General features: G+C 47.3%; 1 protein-coding gene across 1 annotated transcript in view; it reads right to left on the reverse strand.

Annotated features, from left to right (window-relative positions):
* The window catches only part of LOC129698829 (adenylate cyclase type 10-like), a 79,385-nt gene that overhangs the window by 23,128 nt on the left and 34,383 nt on the right, over positions 1-21,874 (reverse strand). The window contains exons 19-23 of the mRNA XM_055638142.1: positions 20,998-21,303; positions 9,151-9,465; positions 8,228-8,332; positions 2,813-2,849; positions 1,102-1,318 (exon numbers count right to left, since the gene is read on the reverse strand). Of these exons, the coding sequence (XP_055494117.1) occupies positions 1,102-1,318; positions 2,813-2,849; positions 8,228-8,332; positions 9,151-9,465; positions 20,998-21,303 (980 nt within the window). The remainder of the gene's footprint in view (positions 1-1,101; positions 1,319-2,812; positions 2,850-8,227; positions 8,333-9,150; positions 9,466-20,997; positions 21,304-21,874) is intronic.

A 21,874-nucleotide genomic window follows, 5' to 3' on the forward strand; every position in this document is an offset into this window, starting at 1 on the left:
TCTGATATTTAAGAATAATATCTATCTATATAATATTAAAATTCTGTGGCTGGCTGGCTGGCTGGCTGTGTGTTTCTGACTTGTGGCTGCCAGCCTTTGATTCGTTGCTACGCCGTCAGACCCAGAAACGCCGAGTTTTTTTCCATTTCGGTAGAGATTTCACTTTTCATTCCAAGTATCCACTCCTCATTAAATTTTGTTGTGTTTATGTACACATTTTTAATAAAATCCTTCTCCCCCCCTCCCCTCCACTCACTCATTTTGTCGCCTCCTGCTGGCCAGCGACCATAATGGCTGCTGGCGCCCGCATCTCGCCTCAAAGACGCCATTTAAAAACAGCCGCACTGCTGATTCCTGAGCCGCTTGAGTTGGAGGACCACGTCTCCCGTGGGGGCGACGGGTAGGGAACGGCTGCGTTGTGGGAGCAGACCCAACGGGTCTGCACTTGGTCTGGTAACGTATAAAATAATGAGGGAAATAGATAGGGTGGATGCACAGTCTTTTTACTCAGGGTAGGGGAATCAAGAACCAGAGGACATAGGTTTAAGGTGAGAAGGAAAAGATTTAATAGGAACCTGAGGGACAAGCTTTGTACACAAATGGTGGTAGGTGTGTGGAACGAGCTTCCGGAGGAGGTAGATGAGGCTGGTACTATCGCAACGTTTAAGTAACATTTAGATAGGAACATGAATAGGTTCAGAGGGATACGGGTCTAACACAGGCAGGTGGGACTAATTTAGATGGGGCACTTTGGTCGTCATGGGTAAGTTAGGCCAAAGGGCCCCTTTCCATGCTGTATGACTCCATGAATCTATGATAACATGTTTCAATTACCTATGTTTTCATGCAGTTTTGTCTAATATAATTTTGATTTTTATGAAGACATAATGAACTACAGATTCTGGAATCTTTACTTGGACTTCACTGGACTTTATCTACCACTAAGCGTTATATGCTTTATCCTTTGTGCATTGTGGAAGGTTTGATTGTTATCATGTAGAGTTTTTTCTTTCACTGGACAGCAGGCAAACAAAAGCTTTACACTGCACTTTGGTACATGTGACAATAATAAACAAAAATGAATGCCATCTGTACACGCACCATCAGGTTATTGGACACGTGCAACGCTGCTGCAGCAGTTTCCAACAGATAGAAAAATGTCTTTGCCACATTTCCAGTTCCCATCCAGTGGCGAACGAGAGGACAATAAACAGAATCCAATATTGGTTTACAATCGCAACTCTTGCCAAACAGGTATGTGAATTCTTCACAATCTTTGAGCAACTTGTCTATCCTTTCAATAAATTCAGAGTCGTCGCTGTAAGGAAACATATTGACCGTTATTAGGATGGCACATTGGCGCAGCAATTGCCACTTTACAGCGCTAGAGACCCCGGTGTAAACATTCTTCCTTTGACCGCGCGGGTTTTCTCCGGGTGCTCTGGTTTCCTCCCACATTCCAAAGCCGTACAGGTTTGTAGGTTAAATGGCTTCAGTAAAATTGTAAATGTTCTTGAGTCTGTAGGATAGTGCTAGTTTACGGGTGATCGCTGTCTGCCTGTGTGGAGTTTGCACGTTTTCCTTGTGATCGCGTGGGTTTCCTCCCACATCCCAAGACGTGCGGGCTTGTAGGTTGATCGGCCTCTAAAATTGCCCTTAGTGTGGAGGGTGTGATGAGAAAGTGGGATAATGTTGAACTAGTGTGAACGGGTGATCGATGGTCTGTTTCCATGCTGTACCTCTAAACTAAACTAAACTAAATTATTGATTCTTAGAATGATTAGATTTTTAGGAACAATAATACTTTATGAGCCAAGTATGTTTTGCAACATACGAGGAATTTCATTTGCCAAATCAGTCATACAAATTAAAACCAACAGAACACATAAAATACATTTTAACACAAACATCCACCACAGTGACTCCTCCACATTCCTCACTGTGATGGAAGGCGAAAAAAAATATTTCAATCTCTTCCCTTCTTTGTCGGGGGCCTCGAGCCTTCCATTGACAGGACGATCCTGACTCCCGTAGCCGGCGGTCGGGCCCTCCACGTGGGGACGTTCACTCCTGCAACGGGGGGGGGGGGGGAATCTCAGCTCTCCCGCGCTGAGCGATCGGACCCCGGGTTGGGGCTTGTCGCACCTTCTGCATGGTTGTAGATCCCGACATCCATGGTCTCTCTCTAGACTGCGATCTCCTTGATGGTAAAGTCCGCAGTCAGCGGTTGGAGCGATCTCAGGCAAAGGATTGGCTCCGATGGTACGTCCATGCCCAAACGGGGGGCCTCAAAGTCAGTCCCGAGCAAGGCCTCCAGCTCCAAGATGCTAGACCGCAGAGCGACCGGAGATATGACCCGGAAAGTAACCGCGTCTCCGGCAGGATAAGAGATTGAAAAAAAAACACACTAAAAATAAAAAAAGACGAAGAACAGACACTGTTGGTGATGCTGCCAATCGTATGGCGCCTCTGGTGGTATAGTTGCTGTCTTCAACGCCAGAGACCCGAGTACGATCCTGACTATGGGTGCTGTCTGTACGGAGTTTGTACGTTCTCCCCGTGACCACGTGGGTTTTTGCCCGGTGCTCTGGTTTTCTCTCACACCCTAAAGATGTGTGGGTTTGTATGTTAATTGGCTTTGGTAAAGATTGTACATTGTCCCTAGTGTGCAGGATAGTGCTAATGTCGCTGGTCGATGCGGGCCCGTTGGGCTGAAAGACCTGTTTCCGCATTGTATCTATAACGTAAAGTAAACTAAACTAAACAAAAAGTAACTTCTAAAATTGCAAACGTTTTTAACATTTTCTTTTACCTTCCGGCTGGTACGTGCATGCTTGTGATCACAGGACCTGAAAGATAAAGAATAATTTGCTGTAATTCTATACTAAAGAGACAAGTTACTCCAAAGCAACTATACAGAAGTCAAATAGGGTGGCACAGTGGCGCAGCTGGTAGAGTCACTGCCTCATGTTGCCAGAGACCCGAGTTCAATCCAGACCTCAGGTGCAGTCTGTGTGTGGAGTTTGCATGTTCTCCGTGTTTGTGTGGGTTTCCTCCGGGTGCTCCGGTTCCCTCCCACATCCCAAAGACATGCGGGCTTGTAGGTTCATAGGCCTCTGAAGATTTGCCCTTAGTGTGTAGGGAGTGGATGAGAAAGTGGGATAATGTAGGACTAGTGTGAATGGGTCGGAGTGGACACGGTGGGCCGAAGGGCCCATTTCCATGCTACAGCTCTAAACCAAACTAAACTAAACTAAATAGCCTGGTACAATAATGTTTTGGACTTGGTACCAGGCTTCTGAATGGTCCTTCCATAAGCTAGGGTACTATCCAATTCACCTCAACCCCATTGTGGACATTGAACTTTATCTGTGGAACTGGTGCGCTACAATGCTGAGAAATACAGGGGATGGACATAGGTTTAAAGTGTGAGGGGAAAGATTTAAGAGGAACCTGAGAGGCAACTTTTTTTTATACAGAGGACGGTGGGCATATGGAAGGAACGGCCAGCGGAGGGAGTTGAGGCATGTATTATAACAGCTATAAAAGATATTTGGTCAGGTACATGGATAGGAAAGGTTTAATGGCCAAATGCAGGCAGGTGGGACTAACGTAGATAGGGCACCTTGGTTGGCATGGGCAGGTTAGACCAAAGGGCCTGTTTCCATGCAGTATGACACAATGACTATATTCTGCATTATTTATCTTCTCCTTTGCTCTATCTATTGTACTTGAGTTTGACGGTTGTATTTTTATGTATAGTATTATCTGATTTGTTTGGATGGCATGCAAAACAAAGCTTTTCTATGTACCTGTATATAAATAATAAATCTAAACCTTAACCTAAATTGATGATTGTAAATGGGTCTGTGACCAATGCATATACTTGTAATGCTTTAAATGCATTATGTCACACCAAGAAAGTAGTACCATGTCACAATTCAGCGTGTTAGCAAATAAATAAACCCTGACACACACTAACTGTTGGCACAGAATGGAGCAGGATCATTAAAATAGGGAGAATGTAGAAACAAAGAAATGGTGCTGGCAAGCTGGAAAGGGAGCAGAGAAGATTTTCAAGGATGTTGCCAGGCCTCGAGGGCCTGAGCTATAGAGAAAGGTTGAGCAGGCGAGGACTTTATTCCTTGGAGCACAGGAGGATGCGGGGAGATCTTATAGAGGTGTACAAAATCATGAGAGGATTGGATCAGGTAGACACACAGAGTCTCTTGCCCAGAGTAGGGAAATCGAGAACCAGAGAACATACTGTAGGTTTAAGGTGAGGGGGGAAAGATTTAATTGGAACCTGAGGAGTAGCATTCCACAGAGGGTGGTGGGCTGGGTATGGAACGGACTGCCGGAGGAGGTAGATAAGGCAGAGATTACCACAAATTTAAGGAAAATAAGTTTTGAGGTATATGGCCAAATGCAGACAGGTAGACTCGTGTAGATGGGGAATGTTGGTCGGCGTGGGAAAGTTGGGCCAATAAGCGAGTTTCCATGATGTACTGTATAACAAAGTGCTGGAGTAGCTCAGCAGGTCAGGCAGTATCTCTGGAGAACATGGATAGGTATGTAGACAAAAATGCTGGAGAAACTCAGCGGGTGAGGCAGTATCTGTGGAGCAAAGGAAATAGGCAACGTTTCGGGTCGAAACCCTTCTTCAGACACGAAACGTTGCCTATTTCCTTCGCTCCATAGACACTGCCTCACGCGCTGAGTTTCTCCAACATTTTTGTCTACCTACAATTTTCCAGCATCTGCAGTTCCTTCTTAAACATGGATAGGTATGTTTCGGGTCTAGATCCTTCTTTAGACTGATTGTGTGGGGGTTAAAAAGGCTGGAAAAAAGGAGTTGCAGGACAACGTCTGGCAGGCAATAGGTCGACACATGAAGGGGGGGGGGGGGGGGGGGGGGGGGGGGATGGTGGGTGGGTTCAGTGGCCATGAGATGGGGGGGTGGGGGGTTGGGGGGGGGGGGGGGGGGGGGGAGTTAGTAGGTTACCTAAATTTGGAGAATTCAATGTTAATATTGTTAGACTGTAAGCTATACTTAAAAGAGAAACACATTCTTACTTGTTTTGGAACAAACAATTTCAAATATGATTTATGCCAATAAAGTGAGTTTGGACTGACTTGCATTTGGATATAATTCATAACAACATTACTTATCATGCTTTAAAACTTTACTTTACTTTAGAATTTATAGATACAGTGTGGAAACAGGCCCTTCAAGCCCACGGAGTCTGCACTGACCAGCAATCACTCTGTACACTAGCACTATCCTATACACTAAGGACAATTTACAGAAGCCAATTAACCCAATTAACCCACATGTCTTTGGAGTGTGGTAGGAAACTGGATCACCCAGAGAAAACCCACAGTCACAGGGAGAACGTACAAACTCCGTACAGATAGCACCAGTAGTCTGGATCAAAGGGGGACCTCAATGAAACTTACCGAATAGTGAAACGCTTGGATAGAGTGAATGTGGAGAGGATGGTTCCACTAGTGGGAGAGTCTAGGACCGGAGGCCATAGCATCAGAAAAAAAGGGCATTCCTTTAGAAAGGAGATGAGAACCTTCTTTACTCAGATGGTGGTGAAACTGTGGAATTCATTGCAACAGACAGCTGTGGAGGCCGTCAATGGATATATTTAAGGTGGAAATTGACAGATTACCATATAACCATATAACCATATAACAATTACAGCACGGAAACAGGCCATCTCGACCCTTCTAGTCCGTGCCGAACACATAATCTCCCCTAGTCCCATATACCTGCGCTCAGACCATAACCCTCCATTCCCTTCCCATCCATATAACTATCCAATTTATTTTTAAATGATAAAAACGAACCTGCCTCCACCACCTTCACTGGAAGCTCATTCCACACAGCTACCACTCTCTGAGTAAAGAAGTTCCCCCTCATGTTACCCCTAAACTTCAGTCCCTTAATTCTCATGTCATGTCCCCTTGTTTGAATCTTCCCTACTCTCAGTGGGAAAAGCTTTTCCACGTCAACTCTGTCTATCCCTCTCATCATTTTAAAAACCTCTATCAAGTCCCCCCTTAACCTTCTGCGCTCCAAAGAATAAAGCCCTAACTTGTTCAACCCTTCTCTGTAACTTAGTTGCTGAAACCCAGGCAACATTCTAGTAAATCTCCTCTGTACTCTCTCTATTTTGTTGACATCCTTCCTATAATTAGGCGACCAAAATTGTACACCATACTCCAGAATTGGCCTCACCAATGCCTTGTACAATTTTAACATTACATCCCAACTTCTATACTCAATGCTCTGATTTATAAAGGCCAGCACACCAAAAGCTTTCTTTACCACCCTATCTACATGAGATTCCACTTTCAGGGAACTGTGCACAGTTATTCCCAGATCCCTCTGTTCACCTACATTCTTCAATTCCCTACCATTTACCATGTACGTCCTATTTTGATTTGTCCTGCCAAGATGTAGCACCTCACACTTATCAGCATTAAACTCCATCTGCCATCTTTCAGCCCACTCTTCCAACTGGCATAAATCTCTCTGTAGACTTTGAAACTCTACTTCATTACCCGCAACCCCACCTATCTTAGTATCATCTGCATACTTACTAATCCAATTTACCACACCATCATCCAGATCATTGATGTACATGACAAACAACAGTGGACCCAACACAGATCCCTGTGGCACCCCACTCGTCACTGGTCTCCAACCTGACAAACAACCATCCACCATTACTCTCTGGCATCTCCCATTCAGCCACTGTTGAATCCATCTTGCTACTCCACCATTAATACCCAACCATTGAACCTTCTTAACCAACCTTCCATGAGGAACCTTGTCAAAGGCCTTACTGAAGTCCATATACACAACATCCACTGCGTTACCCTCATCAATTTCCCGTGTAACATCTTCAAACAATTCAAGAAGATTAGTTAAACAAGACCTTCCAGGCACAAATCCATGTTGACTGTTCCTAATCAGACCCTGTTTATCCAGATGCTTATATATATTATCTCTAAGTATTCTTTCCATTAATTTGCCCACCACTGACGTCAAACTAACAGGTCTATAATTGCTAGGTTTACTCTTAGACCCCTTTTTAAACAATGGAACAACATGCGCAGTACGCCAATCCTCCGGCACTATTCCCGTTTCTAATGACATTTGAAATATTTCTGCCATAGCCCCTGCTATTTCTACACTAACTTCCCTCAATGTCCTAGGGAATATCCTGTCCGGACCTGGAGACTTATCCACTTTTATATTTCTCAAAAGTGTCAGTACTTCCTCTTCTTTGATCCTCATAGTTTCCATAGCTACTCTACTTGTTTCCCTTACCTCACATAATTCAATATCCTTCTCCTTGGTGAATACCGAAGAAAAGAAACTGTTCAATATCTCCCCCATCTCTTTTGGCTCTGCAGATAGTTGTCCACTCTGACTCTCTAATGGACCAATTTTATCCCTCGTTATCCTTTTGCTATTAATATAGCGGTAGAAACCCTTCGGATTTACTTTTACCTTACTTGCCAAAGCAACCTCATATCTTCTTTTAGCTTTTCTAATTTCTTTCTTAAGATTCTTTTTACATTCTTTATACTCCTCAAGCACCTCATTTACTCCATGCTGCCTATAATTATTGTAGATCTCCCTCTTTTTCCGAACCAAGTGTCCAATTTCCCTTGAAAACCATGGTTCTTTACAATTTTTACGATTTCCTTTCAACCGAACAGGGACATAAAGATTCTGTACTCTTAAAATTTCACCTTTAAATGTACTCCATTTCTCTTCCACATCTTTCCCATAAAACAAACTGTCCCAATTTACTCCTTTTAAATCCTTTCGCATCTCCTCAAAGTTAGCCTTTCTCCAATCAAAAATCTCAACCCTAGGTCCAGTTTTGTCCCTCTCCATAATTATATTGAAACTAATGGTATTGTGATCACTGGACCCGAACTGTTCCCCAACGCATACCTCTGCCACCTGACCCATCTCATTTCCTAACAGGAGGTCCAGTACCGCCCCTTCTCTAGTAGGTACTTCTATGTATTGTTGCAAAAAACTATCCTGCACACATTTTACACATTCTTGATTAGTACGAGTGTTAGGGGTTATGGGGGGGGACCCGGTGTTGTAAGGCAGTGACTCTACCACTGCGCCACTGAGCTGCCCCAGTGCCATTTAGGTAATTTGAACTTGCAGGTTTTTATCAGTTACCTTGTTCGCTATATTTGACGGGAGCAACTGAGGATTGACTAGTTGATGTATCTACTGGATACGCGCTGGATGACAGACTTGGATTTCCGAGCCTTGATGGAAGATCTAAAGAAAGAAAATGACTTTGAGACAACATGTCTTACGAAAAATAAGACTTTAAAAGCAAAGAAATGTAAAAAAGCCCAATGGAAAACACAAGCAAACATGGAACCGAACAGTAGAAACAAAGAACTGCAGACTGGTTTATACCAAATATAGACACGAAGTGCTGGAGTAACTCAATGGGTCAGGCAGCATCTCTGGAGAAAAAGGATAGGTGACGTTTTGGGTCAGGACCCTTCTTCTCCAGTCTGAAGAAGGGTCCGAACCTTCAGGGTCACCAATCCATGTTCTCCAGAGATGCTGCCTGACCTGCTGAGTTACTCCAGCAATGTGTGCACCTATATGATCTCTAGTTGTGCTGCACTTGTGTGCTGGTCCACTGTAGATTGATGATTCTCTTCTCAAATGGACACACCAGAAATTGTAACTGGTAAGAGTGTTTTATTGTCATATGCGTTGACAATGGAACAGTCAAGCTCTTACTTGCAAACAGCTTAACAGTCCCGTAAATGCAATAACACAAAGATAAATACAATTATCACAAAACTCAATAAATGAATAACCTTAATAATAGTACAAAAAAACAAAGTCCATAGTGCAACCAAAGGCACAGTCCATGGAAGATCACAATTGCTGTGGTTAGTGTTGTGCCTGATGGTTGCGGGAAATAAGCTTTTTAGTTTAGTTTACTTTAGAGATATATACCATCTTATATAACTGCAACATGACCTCCCAACTTCTATACTCATACATGAAGGAATGCTATGACTGTAGCATATAGAAAACGCAGTTTCTCTCTACCAATGATGGTGGTTGATTACCTTCCTCACTGCCTTTATCTGTGGAATAGCCTCCAACATTGGCATGGCTCAGAGTGGTGTACAAATCCCTGCGCCTCTGTATGTTGCTCTCGCTCTCTGTAACGCCAAACTTTACCATGGTCCGATGATCGTAAATGAAGTCACCGTCTCCACAAGTACGGCACCTGCGGGCTGCGTTCTCCAGGAACCTGGTGCACTTCAGGTGAAGGGACCTCTTCTGCTCCTTTAGCCACAGATCGTTGGCTGTTTCGTGCACAAGAGCAATACAGAAGCGCATCACTTTACACTTCAAAACCACCGTTTTGTCTCGTGTGTCTGAAAGGAGAAACATCCATTGTTAAAACCCATCGCTAATTAGTGGCATCGTATGCTGCCGTTTCGACCTGTCCGCCTTCCTTTTAAAAGCATTTCTTTATTCTGGAATTAATTTGTGTTTTTATCCCTAATTCTATTTTTTTAGTTTAGTTTAAAGTTCAGGGTGACATAGTGGCGCAGTGGTAGAATTGCTGCCTTACAGTGTCAGAGAGTCGGGTTCAATCCTGACTATGGGTGCTGTCTGTATGGAGTTTTTACCTACTCCCTGTGACCGCATGGGTTTCCGCCGGATGATCTGGTATCCTCCGACTCTCCAAAGATGTGCAGGTTTGTAAGTTGATTGGCTTCTGTAAATTGTCCTTAGTGTATAAGATAGTGCTGGTGTACAGGGTGATCGCTGGTCTCCGTGGATTTAGTGGGCTGAAGGGCCTATTTCCATGCTGTACCTATAAATTCTAAAGTAAAGTTTAAAAGCATGATCGGTAAGGTGGCTGTGAATTATATCCAAATGCAAGTAATTCCAAACGTACTTTCTTGACAGTTTGCACATTCTTCCTGTAACCGAGTGGGTTTCCTCCAGGTGATCCGGTTTCCTCCCACGTGTAGGTTTGTAGGTTAAATAGCTTCTGTAAATTATCCCAAGAGTGTACAGGCGATCACTGGTCGGTTTGGACTTGGTGGGTCGACAGACCTGTATCTACGCTGTATCTCTAAATGAAACTAAGTTAAGCGAATGAAACTAAGCCCACCGATCACCCTGTACGCAAGTTCTATCGGACACTCCAGGGACAATTTACAATTTTCAATTTACCAAAGTCAATTAACCTACAAACCTGCACATCGTTAGAGTACGGGAGGAAACCAGAGCACCTGTAGAAAACCCACGTGGTTATAGGGAGAAGGTAATCACGTATCTCCACATTTAGATAGCACCCATGGTCAGGAACGAACCGGCTGTTAAACATCAATTCTACCACTGCGGCATGGTGCCATCCCTTTTTTAAATTACACTAGACTAAGTGCAGACCCGTTGGGTCCCGTTCCCCAACACAATATTTCACCAAACTGCGCATGGGCGGCCTAACAGGTTCCCGTTGTGACGCCAGAGGTCCCCGTTGTGACATAAGTCACGGCAACTCTCCCCCACCTGCGCAGGCATGGCTGGCAAATGGGAGTGCAACTGCAATGTTTTTAAAGTTCAAAATGGCAATAACTTGTAAAATACAAGATCAATGTGAACACATCTTACTCTCCCCTCTTCAGTGCCCCTGTTCCCCATCTCCATTATCTTCCTTCTCCCCACGCTCCACCAACCCTCCTCTGCTTCCTCCCCTCACCCCCTCCCTCCCCTCCTCCATTACCTCGCCATCTCTCTTCCTTCCCCCTATCCTCCTCCATTCCCCATCATCCCCCAGCACTCACTCCCCTCCTCTTCACCCTCCCTCTTCTTTCCCCTCATCTCCTCCCCTCCCCCACTCCCTCCCTCACCTCTCCCTCCCTCTCCTTTCCCCTACCCTCAGTCATTCCTTCCCTCCCTCCATAACCATCTCCCCTCCTTAGTCCTCTCCTCTCCTTCTATCTCCTTGCTCCCCCACTCCTCACCTCGCCCCTATCCCACTCCCCCCACTCCCTCCACACCACCCCACTGCACTCTTCTCCCTCTATCCTCCCCCTCCCTACCTCCCCCACTCTCCCTCCTCACCTCCCCCCACTTTCCCCTACCTCCCTACCGCATCCTCTTCCTCAATCCCCCTTCCTCGCCCACTCCCCCCCTCACCTCCCCTACTTCCCCCTCCCTAACACCCTCCTCTCCCTCTAACCCCCTGCTCGCCAACTCCTCCCCCTATCCCAAGCCCCACAATGAAAATTGCATGTTTAAAAAAAATGAAATGAAAACCTCGTTTTTTCTTTAAAATAGACAATGGACAATAGACAATTGGTGCAGGAGTAGGCCATTCAGCCTTTCGATAATAACTTAAACATAATGCTAGCTGTTAATGAAAACTGAATAATTTGATTAAAACTGAGTTTTTCTTTAGAATAAAATCAATGTTAATGAAAATCGCGATTTTTAAACGTTTTTTATAGAAATGAAATTCAGGATCCCATTGTGACGTCATTGTGATGCCGAACGCGGCTGATGGGCAGGGCAAGTGGAAAAGTGTTTACCATATATATTAATGATTTGGAAGAGGGAATTAGGAGCAACACTAGCAAGTTTGCGGATGACACAAAGCTAGGTGGCAGGGTGACCTGGACAGGTTGAGTGAGTGGGCAGATGCGTGGCAGATGCAGTATAATATAGATAAATGTGAGGTTATCCACTTTGGTGGCAAAAACAAGGGGGCAGATTATTATCTCAATGGGGTTAGGTTAGGTAAAGGGGAGGTACAGCGAGGGGGGGGAGAGGGGGGGGACGAGAGGGGGGGGAGGAGAGGGGGGGAGGAGAGGAGGGAGGAGAGGGGGGGGGAGGAAAGGGGGGGAGGAGAGGGGGGGGAGGAGAGGAGGGGGGAGAGGAGAAGGAGGGGGGAGAGGAGAGGGAGGGGGGAGAGGACAGGGAAGGGGGAGAGGAGAGGGAAGGGGGAGAGGAGAGGGAGGAGAGGGATGGGGGGGAGAGAGAGTGCCTTTTTACTTCAACCAAAACCCAAACAACCATTTGCAGTTCAAAAGTTCAAAATGGCAATAACTTGTAAAATACAAGATCAATGTGAACGTATCTTACTCTCCCCTCTTCAGTGCACTGTTCCCCTCCTCCATTATCTTCCTTCTCCCCACGCTCCACCAACCCTCCTCTGCTTCTTCCCCTCACCCCCCTCCTCCCATTACCTCGCCATCTCTCTCTCCTTTTCCCCCTATCCTCCTCCATTCCCCATCATCCCCCAGCACTCACTCCCCTCCTCTTCCCCCTCCCTCTTCTTTCCCCTCATCTCTTCCCCTCCCCACTCCCTCCCTCACCTCTCCCTCCCTCTCCTTTCCCCTACCCTCAGTCATTCCTTCCCTCCCTCCATAACCATCTCCCCTCCTTAGTCCTCTCCTCTATCTCCTTGCTCCCCCACTCCTCACCTCTCCCCTATCCCACTCCCCCACTCCCTCCACTCCACCCCACTGCACTCTTCTCCCTCTATCCTCCCCCTCCCTACCTCCCCCACTCTCCCTCCTCATCTCCCCCACTTTCCCCTCCCTCCCTACCACACCCTCTTCCTCAATTCCCCTTCCTCGCCCACTCCCCCCCCTCACCTCCCCTACTTCCCCCTCCCTAACACCCTCCTCTCCCTCTAACCTCCTGCTCTCCAACTCCTCCCCCTATCCCAAGACTCACAATGAAAATTGCAGGTTAATAAAAATGAAATGAAAACCTTGTTTTTTCTTTAAAATAGACAATGGACAATAGACAATAGGTGCAGGAGTCGGCCATTCTACCTTTCGATAATAACTTAAACATAATGCTAGCTGTTAATGAAAACTGAATAATTTGATTAAAACTGAGTTTTTCTTTAGAATAAAATCAATGTTAATGAAAATCGCGATTTTTAAACGTTTTTTATAGAAATGAAATTCGGGATCCCATTGTGACGTCATTGTGATGCTGAACGCGGCTGATGGGCAGGGCAAGTGGAAAAGTGCTTTTTGTAAAGTTTAAAATTCCAATAACTTGTAAAATATAACATCAATCTGAACGAAACTTGGCTAATGCACACCCCAGGACAATGGTGAGTAAGGTGGGCTAACAATTGTAGTGCTATTGTGTACCGTTTTGGTGGTTTCCAGAACACACGCACATACAAACAAACAAACAAGGTGAGAGCTTTAGTAATATATACTGGACCAGGTAAGGATCCATTGGTCCCGTCCCCCAGGCAGTATTCCAACACAGACCCATAGCCCCCAATTGTGCAGGCGCGGCACATGTGTTCCCATTGTGATGCCAGAGGTGCCCATTGTGACGTGAAACACGGCACCCCTCCCCCAACTGAGCAGGAGTGGCTGGCAAGTGGGAGCGCGACTGCGAGGTTTTTAAAGTTCAAAATGGCAATAACCTGTAAAATATAAGACCAATGTGAACACATCTCATTCTCCTTCTTCAGTGCCCTATTCCCCTCCTCCATTATCGTCCATCTCCCCACCCTCCACCAAAACTCCTCTGCTTCCTCCCCTCACCCACTCCCTCCTCTTCCCCCTCCCCTCCTCCATAACCTCATCATCCTTCTTCCTACCCTTGGTCCTCCATTCCCTCATCCACCCGTACTCCCTCCCCCTCATCTTCACTCTCCCTCTTCTTTCCCATCCCCCCTCCCCCACTACCTCCCTCTTTCCCCCTACCTCAGTCACCCCCTTCCTCCATTAGCCCTCTCCTCTCCCTACCCCCTCATCACCCTCCATCCCACTGCTGCCACACTCCTCACCTCCTCCCTATCCCACCCCCATTCTCCCTCCTCACCTCCCCACTGACCTCCTCTCCCTCTATCCCCCAACCGACCCCCCCCCCCCCCGCCTCCTCTCAATAGATAATAAACAATAGGTGCAGGAGTAGGCTATTCAGCCCTTCGAGCCAGCACCGCCATTCAATGTGATCATGGCTGATCATCCCCAATCAGTACCCCGTTCCTGCCTTCTCCCCATATCCCCTGACTCTGCTATCTTTAACAGCCCTATCTCTCTCTTGAAAGTATCCGGAGAACTGGCCTCCACCGCCCTCTGAAGCAGCAAATTCCACAGACTCACAACTCTCTGTGAGAAAAAGTGTTTCCTCATCTCCGTTCTAAATGGCTTACCCTTTATTCTTAAACTGTGGCCCCTGGTTCTGGACTCCCCCAACATCGGGAACATGTTTCCTGCCTCTAGCGTGTCCAAACCCTTAACAATCTTATATGTTTCAATAAGATTCCCTCTCCTCCCTCTAAACTCCAGAGTGTACAAGCCCAGCCGCTCCTTTCTCTCAGCATATGACAATCCCGCCATCCTGGGAATTTACCTTGTAAACCTACGCTGCACGCCCTCAATAGCAAGAATGTCCTTCCACAAATTAGGGGACCAAAACTGCACACAATACTCCAGGTGTGGTCTCACTAGGGCTCTGTACAACTGCAGAAGGACCTCTTTGCTCCTATATTCGATTCCTCTTGTTATAAAGGCCAACTTCTCCTTTTCCCAACTTGACGCCATTTAGATAGCAATCTGCCTTCATGTTTTTGCTACTAAAGTGGATGAAAGGGACCCAATTTTCTATCCATGTCAGCACTCTACCCCCAATACCATGTGCCCTAATTTTGCCCACTAATCTCCTATGTGGGCGAGTGGAGTGCCACAAGGCTCAGTGTTGGGGCCGCAACTGTTTACCATATATATTAATGATTTGGAAGAGGGAATTAGGAGCAACACTAGCAAGTTTGCGGATGACACAAAGCTGGGTGGCAGGGTGACCTGGACAGGTTGAGTGAGTGGGCAGATGCGTGGCAGATGCAGTATAATAAAATGTGAGGTTATCCACTTTGGTGGCAAAAACAAGGGGGCAGATTATTATCTCAATGGGGTTAGGTTAGGTTAGGGGAGGTACACAGCGAGGGGGGGGGAGGAGGGGGGGGGGGAGGAGAGGGGGGGGGGGAGAGGAGAGGGGGAGAGGAGAGGGAGGGGGGGGGAGAGGAGAGGGAGGGGGGGAGAGGAGAAGAGGGGGGGGAGAGGAGAGGGGGGAGGGAGAGGAGGGGGGGGGAGGAGAGGGAGAGGGGGGGGGGAGAGGAGAGGGAGGGGGGGGAGAGGAGGGGGGGGGGGGGGGGGGGGGGGGGGGGGGAGAGAGAGTGCCTGTTTACTTCAACCCAAACCCAAACAACCATTTGCAGGCAGTGCTTTTTTACCTCTAACCATATTTTCATTTTCAAACCAAATTAAGGGTACTCACGGTGCTGTAGACATTTGTCAGTGTCATTAGATTGAGGCACACCACTTGCAGAGACTGATTGAGGCACACCACTTGCAGAGACTGATTGAGGCACACCACTTCCTGATTTTATATTCCCTCCCTCTCCCTCCAGCGGGGGCAGCAGAGAGAATGGGGAATGTTGTAAAAACATTAATATCTCTGTCAATTTTCATCGACAGGAAAAATCCTCGGCACACATGTGACGGAGGGGGGCTCTGAGCGAGGTGACATAAAATGACGGCCGTAGGTGGAGGCGTACTCTTGGAAACCGCAGCACAGAAAGCCAAAACTGGTCAAGAACAGACTTTTAGTAATATAGAAGATAAAAGGACTGGACAATCTAGATGCAGGAAAAAATTTCCCAATGTTGGGTGAGTCCAGAACCAGGGGCCACAGTCTTAGAATAAAGGGGAGTTCATTTAAGACTGAGGTGAGAAAAAACTTTTTCACCCAGAGAGTTGTGAATTTATGGAATTCCCTGCCACAGAGGGCAGTGGAGGCCAAATCACTGGATGGATTTAAGAGAGAGTTAGATAGAGCTCTAGGGGCTAGTGGAGTCAAGAGATATGGGGTGAAGGCAGGCACAGGTTATTGATCAGGTTATTGAGGACGATCAGCCATGATCACAATGAATGCCGGTGCTGGCTCATAGGGCCGAATGGCCTCCTCCTGCGCCTATTTTCTATGTTTTTATGTTTCTATCTTCCCCACCACCGATGTCAGGCTAACTACGCTCCCTCTATCCCCCCTCCTCCCCCACTCTCCCTCCTCACCTCCCCCCACTCTCCCTCTTCACCTCCCCCAGTTCCCCCTCCCTCTCCCTACCTACCCCCCTCCTCCCCCCCTCTATCCCCCTGCTCCCCCACTTCTCACCTCCCCTATCCCACCGCCCACAATGAAAATCGCAATTTTTTAATAAAATGAAACCTTCCCCTATCCCACCCCCACAATGAAAATTGCGGTGTTTATTTTTAAATAAAACCTCCCCCCTATCCCACCCACATGAGATTCATTTTTTAAATGAAATTCTTAACGAAAATCATGTTCTTTGTTTAAAATAACCTAAACACAATGTGAGTTGTTAATGAAAATGGAAGAATTTGATTAAAATGGATTTTATGTAAATGAAATTCGGGATCCCATTTTGAGGTTGAACGCGGCTGACAAGCAGGGTAGTGGAAAAGCGATTTTGTAAAGTGGGTTTTGTAAAGTTTAAAATATACCATCAATCTGAACGAAACGTTTTTCATTTGCATCACAGGACAATGGTAAGGTGGACCAAACATTGTAGCGCTATCGTGTACCATTTTGCGCAAATGTAGGTACAATGTACAATTTACAAAGGTACAAACAAGATGAGTTTTAGTAATATACTAGACCAAGTGCAGACCCGTTGAGTCTGTTCCACCAATGTGTGGGAAGTGGAGGGGAGGAAGGGAGGGGAGGAAGGGAGGGAGGGGAGGAAGGGAGGGAGGGGAGGAAGGGAGGGAGGGGTGGGTGGGGGAGATGGGGTGATAAAGATGGGAGGAGAGAGAGAGAGAGGGGAGGAGAGGGAGAGAGAGAGGGGCTGAGAGGGGGGAAGGGAAGGGGGAGGGGGGGAAGGGAGGGGGAGGGGAGGGGGAAGGGGGGAGGGAGGAGGCAGGGGCGAGGAGGGGATGGGGTGGAGATAAGGGGGGGGGGGGAGGGGTGGAGGGGTGGAGGGGAGAAGGGAGGATAGGAGGGGAGAGGGGGGTGGGGAGAGGAGAAGGGGAAGGGTGTGGAGGGAGGGAGGAGAGGGGGAGGGGGGAGGGAGGGGGGAGGGAGGGGGAGGGGGGAGGGGAGAGGGGGAGGGGAGAGAGGGGGATAGGGGGAGGGAGAGAGAGGGGGAAGAGTGTGGAGGGAGGGGGAGAGGGGTAGGGAGGGGGGGGAGTGAGGGGGATAGGGGGAGGGAGGGGGATAGGGGGAGGGAGAGGGGGAGGGAGAGGTGCAGGGCAGTCCATCTATTCCCCACTCCCTATCACCCCCACTCCCCCTCTTCACCTCCCCAGGATCTCGCCTGTCCTCCGGAGCTGCAGAAAAGGAGTCAGAGAGCCAAATGGCAGCGCGCGTCATGGGGGGGGGGTTATTGACGTAACTCGGCCTCGCGACGCCCGCAGCCGCTGATAACAGCCCTTTAAAGCCGCTAAGGCAAGATGCGTTCGCACAGGAGCGAGCGTTGACAACAAAGAAGCACCGGCTTCTGGCTCTCTGGAAACCCACAGCTGGAATGAGCGCGCAGTGGATAGAAACATAGAAACATAGAAATTAGGTGCAGGAGTAGACCATTCGGCCCTTCGAGCCTGCACCGCCATTCAATATGATCATGGCTGATCATCCAACTCAGTATCCCGTACCTGCCTTCTCTCCATACCCTCTGATCCCCTTAGCCACAAGGGCCACATCTAATCCCCCTCTTAAATATAGCCAATGAACTGGCCTCAACTACCCTCTGTGGCAGAGAGTTCCAGAGATTCACCACTCTCTGTGTGATGAAAAAAGTTCTTCTCATCTCGGTTTTAAAGGATTTCCCCTTTATCCTTAAGCTGTGGACCCCTTGTCCTGGACTTCCCTAACATCGGGAGCAATCTTCCAGCATCTAGCCTGTCCAACCCCTTAAGAATTTTGTAAGTTTCTATAAGATCCCCCTCTCAATCTCCTAAATTCTAGAGAGTATAAACCAAGTCTATCCAGTCTTTCTTCATAAGACAGTCCTGACATCCCAGGAATCAGTCTGGTGAACCGTCTCTGCACTCCCTCTATGGCAATAATGTCCTTCCTCAGATTTGGAGACCAAAACTGTACGCAATACTCCAGGTGTGGTCTCACCAAGACCCTGTACAACTGCAGTAGAACCTCCCTGCTCCTATACTCAAATCCTTTTGCAATGAAAGCAAAACATACCATTCGCTTTCTTTACTGCCTGCTGTACCTGCATGCCTACCTTCAATGACTGGTGTACCATGACACCCAGGTCTCGCTGCATCTCCCCTTTCCCAATCGGCCACCATTTAGATAATAGTCTGCTTTCCCGTTTTTGCCACCAAAATGGATAACCTCACATTTATCCACATTATACTGCATTTGCCAAACATTTTCCCACTCACCCAGCCTATCCAAGTCACCTTGCAGTCTCCTAGCATCCTCCTCACAGCTAACACTGCCCCTCAGCTTAGTGTCATCTGCAAACTTGGAGATATTGCCTTCAATTCCCTCATCCAGATCATTAATATATAATGTAAATAGCTGGGGTCCCAGCACTGAGCCTTGCGGTACCCCACTAGTCACTGCCTGCCATTGTGAAAAGGACCCTTTTACTCCTACTCTTTGCTTCCTGTTTGCCAGCCAGTTCTCTATCCACATCAATACTGAACCCCCAATGCCTTGTGCTTTAAGTTTGTATACTAATCTCTTATGTGGGACCTTGTCGAAAGCCTTCTGGAAGTCCAGATACACCACATCCACTGGTTCTCCCCTATCCACGCTACTAGTTACATCCTCGAAAAATTCTATAAGATTCGTCAGACATGATTTACCTTTCGTAAATCCATGCTGACTTTGTCCAATGATTTCACCACTTTCCAAATGTGCTGCTATCCCATCTTTAATAACTGACTCTAGCAGTTTCCCCACTACCGATGTTAGACTAACTGGTCTATGATGGGAGGGGCACACAGGCGGGCGAGGTTTCGCGAGCTGAGGAAAGTTCAGCGTGTGAGGAGTCGCTGCCCCGAGATCTGTAGAACAAAGAAGCTATAGCGGAACGGAACTGTAGAATCTTTGTTCTGCAGAATTTTCTCGCTCTTTCTGCGCCCTTAATCCACAGAGGCGGGCCGGGGGGCGGGACCAGGACGCAGGTGGGCCTGGATTGGTGGGCATGTAGGCATTGTGACGTCAGCAGGTGGTGAGCGGCATTTATATTTTAAAAATTTAGTATTGTGAACAATTTTATTCAAAATCTGGGGAAATAATTGAGATACGTTTCACATGCAAAATGACACACACACACATCACACACACACACACACACACACACACACACACACACACACACACACACACACACACACACACACACACACACACACACACACACACACACACACACACACACACACACACACACACACACACACACAGAGTTTTAAAAGTAATACTAGACCAAGTGCAGACCCGTTGGGTCCGTTTCCCCAACGGCGTTTGCGGGGGGGGGGTGGGGGGGGGGGCGGCTGCGGCATCACACTCACAGTAACCAAACCCCCCAACACACAGATTGGGGGAGGGGGGGTGAGAAGAGGGGAGACCCGGGGTGGGGGAGGAAACGAGACAGATTTGGGAGGGAAAGGAGAGCGGGGTAGGGTGTGAGAGGGGGATCGGGGGAGAGAGATGTTGGGCAGGGGGGATGGGGAGGTAGGAGAGGAGGAGGAAGGGAGGGGGAGAGGGGGTGGTGGGAGAGAGGGTAAAGAGTGGGGAGGGAGGGAGAGTGGTGGGGGAAGGGGGAGAGATGGAAGATTGGGGAGGGAGGAGGAGAGGGGTAGGGGCAAGTGATGGAAGGGGTACAGAGGGGTAGGAGGAAGGGGGCGGGTGGAGAGAGGGAAGGGGGATAGATAGATAGATAGATAGATAGATAGATAGATAGATAGATAGATAGATATAGATAGAGATAGATAGATAGATAGATAGATAGATAGATATAGATAGATATTGATAGACATAGATAGATAGCACTGGTGCAGATACACACTATATTCTGCACAACTACTGTATGTCCTTCCATCAGCTCGATCAAGACAAAGGAGTGGAAACTATGGGCCTGTTTGCCTGACTTCAGTGGTTGGTAAGATTTAAGAGGCCATTATTAAGGATGAGGTTTCCGAGTACTTAGAAGCACATGATAATATAGGCCGAAGTCAGCATGGTTTTGTGAAGGGGAGATTTTGCCCAACAAATCTGTTGGAATTTTTCGAGGAAGTAAATAGCAGGATAGACAAAGGAGAGTCAGTGGGTGTTGTGTACTTGTATTTTCCGAATGCCTTTGATAAAGTGTCACATGTGAGGCTGCAAAACAAGATGAGAGCCCAAGGTATTAGAGGGAAGATACTAGCATGGATAGCAAGTTGACTGGATGGTAGAAGACAAACAGTGGGAATAGAGGGGCATTTTTGGTTGGTTTCCGGTGACAAGTGGTGTTCTGCATGGCTTGGTGCTGGGGCCACTGATCCACGTTGTATATCAATAATTTGGATGGGGGAATTGATGGCTTTGTAGCCAAGTTTGCAGATGATATGAGATCAGGTGGAGGGGCAGGTAAAAGAAGGGAGTCGGCAGTAGGACTAGTGGAGATGGGGCACAAAATGTCGGAATAACTCAGACAGCATCTCTGGAGAAAAGGGAATAGGTGATATTTCGGGTCGGAACCCATCCTTAAATACTTCCTGTAGATGGGACATATTGGTCAGTATGGATGAGTTGGGACGAATGGCCAGTTTCTGTGCTGTATGACCCTATGGCTCTAATGGTTTGGCCAACAGATGGTTGGTTCTGAACACTGGAAAAGAGGTTTCCCAACAGATATGGCCGTTTGCGATGCTCCCAGAGTTTACCTCTTTCATCATCGTCCTCGTGTATATGTTCTTCGGAGTCTCCGCTGTGGGTACAGAAGCAGCGGGGGAGATGGGTTTCCTCACTCCCTTCCATGGGTGCAAAAAAGCTTCTTTCATTCCTCGACGCACATTCGAACGTCCGAGACTTCACCAGGGATATAAGGGATTGATTCAGCTTTTGCTCAGCGCCTTCGGGTAAGATGTACCGAAGCATTTTGGTGGTGAAAGTGTGCCCAATGATCGAGGCACACTTGACAACAACCTGTTCTGTGGTGTTCATCCTATCAAGTTGAGCTAAGGCTATACCTGTGGCACAACAAAAATATATGTTGGTGTTATGAAATTATGGTATAATTTGTTCAGTCAACAGATCATACAGCATGGAACCAGACACTTTGGCCCAACTCGCTCATGCTGACCAAAATGCCCCATCTACCCTTGCCCACCTGCCTGCATTCTCCAAGATCCCTCCAGACTTAATCTATCCATGTTATTGTCCAAATACTTCTTAAAGTGGCAACTGAACCATCCTATCATCAACTAGGGAACGGTCCTGACCTCTCGTCTACCTCATTGGAGACCCTCAGACTATCTTTAATCAGACTTTACTGGACTTTATCATGCGCTAAACATTATTCCTTGCATCCTGTATCTGTACAATGTGGGTAGCTTATTTGTAATCATGTATAGTCTTTCCACTGACTGGATAGCAATGCCTCTACAGTTTGCTTGAATGACTACTTGAATGCTTGCTTGAATGACTACCAACTGGTGGCCTTCACCTCGGTAGTCATGAAATGCTTCGAGAGGCTAATCAAGAACCACATCTGTATCTTCCTCCCTCGCAACATGGACCCGCAGAAGTTCGCATACCGTC

Source organism: Leucoraja erinacea, chromosome 7, assembly GCF_028641065.1.
Source record: "Leucoraja erinacea ecotype New England chromosome 7, Leri_hhj_1, whole genome shotgun sequence".
Lineage (NCBI taxonomy): Eukaryota > Metazoa > Chordata > Chondrichthyes > Rajiformes > Rajidae > Leucoraja > Leucoraja erinaceus.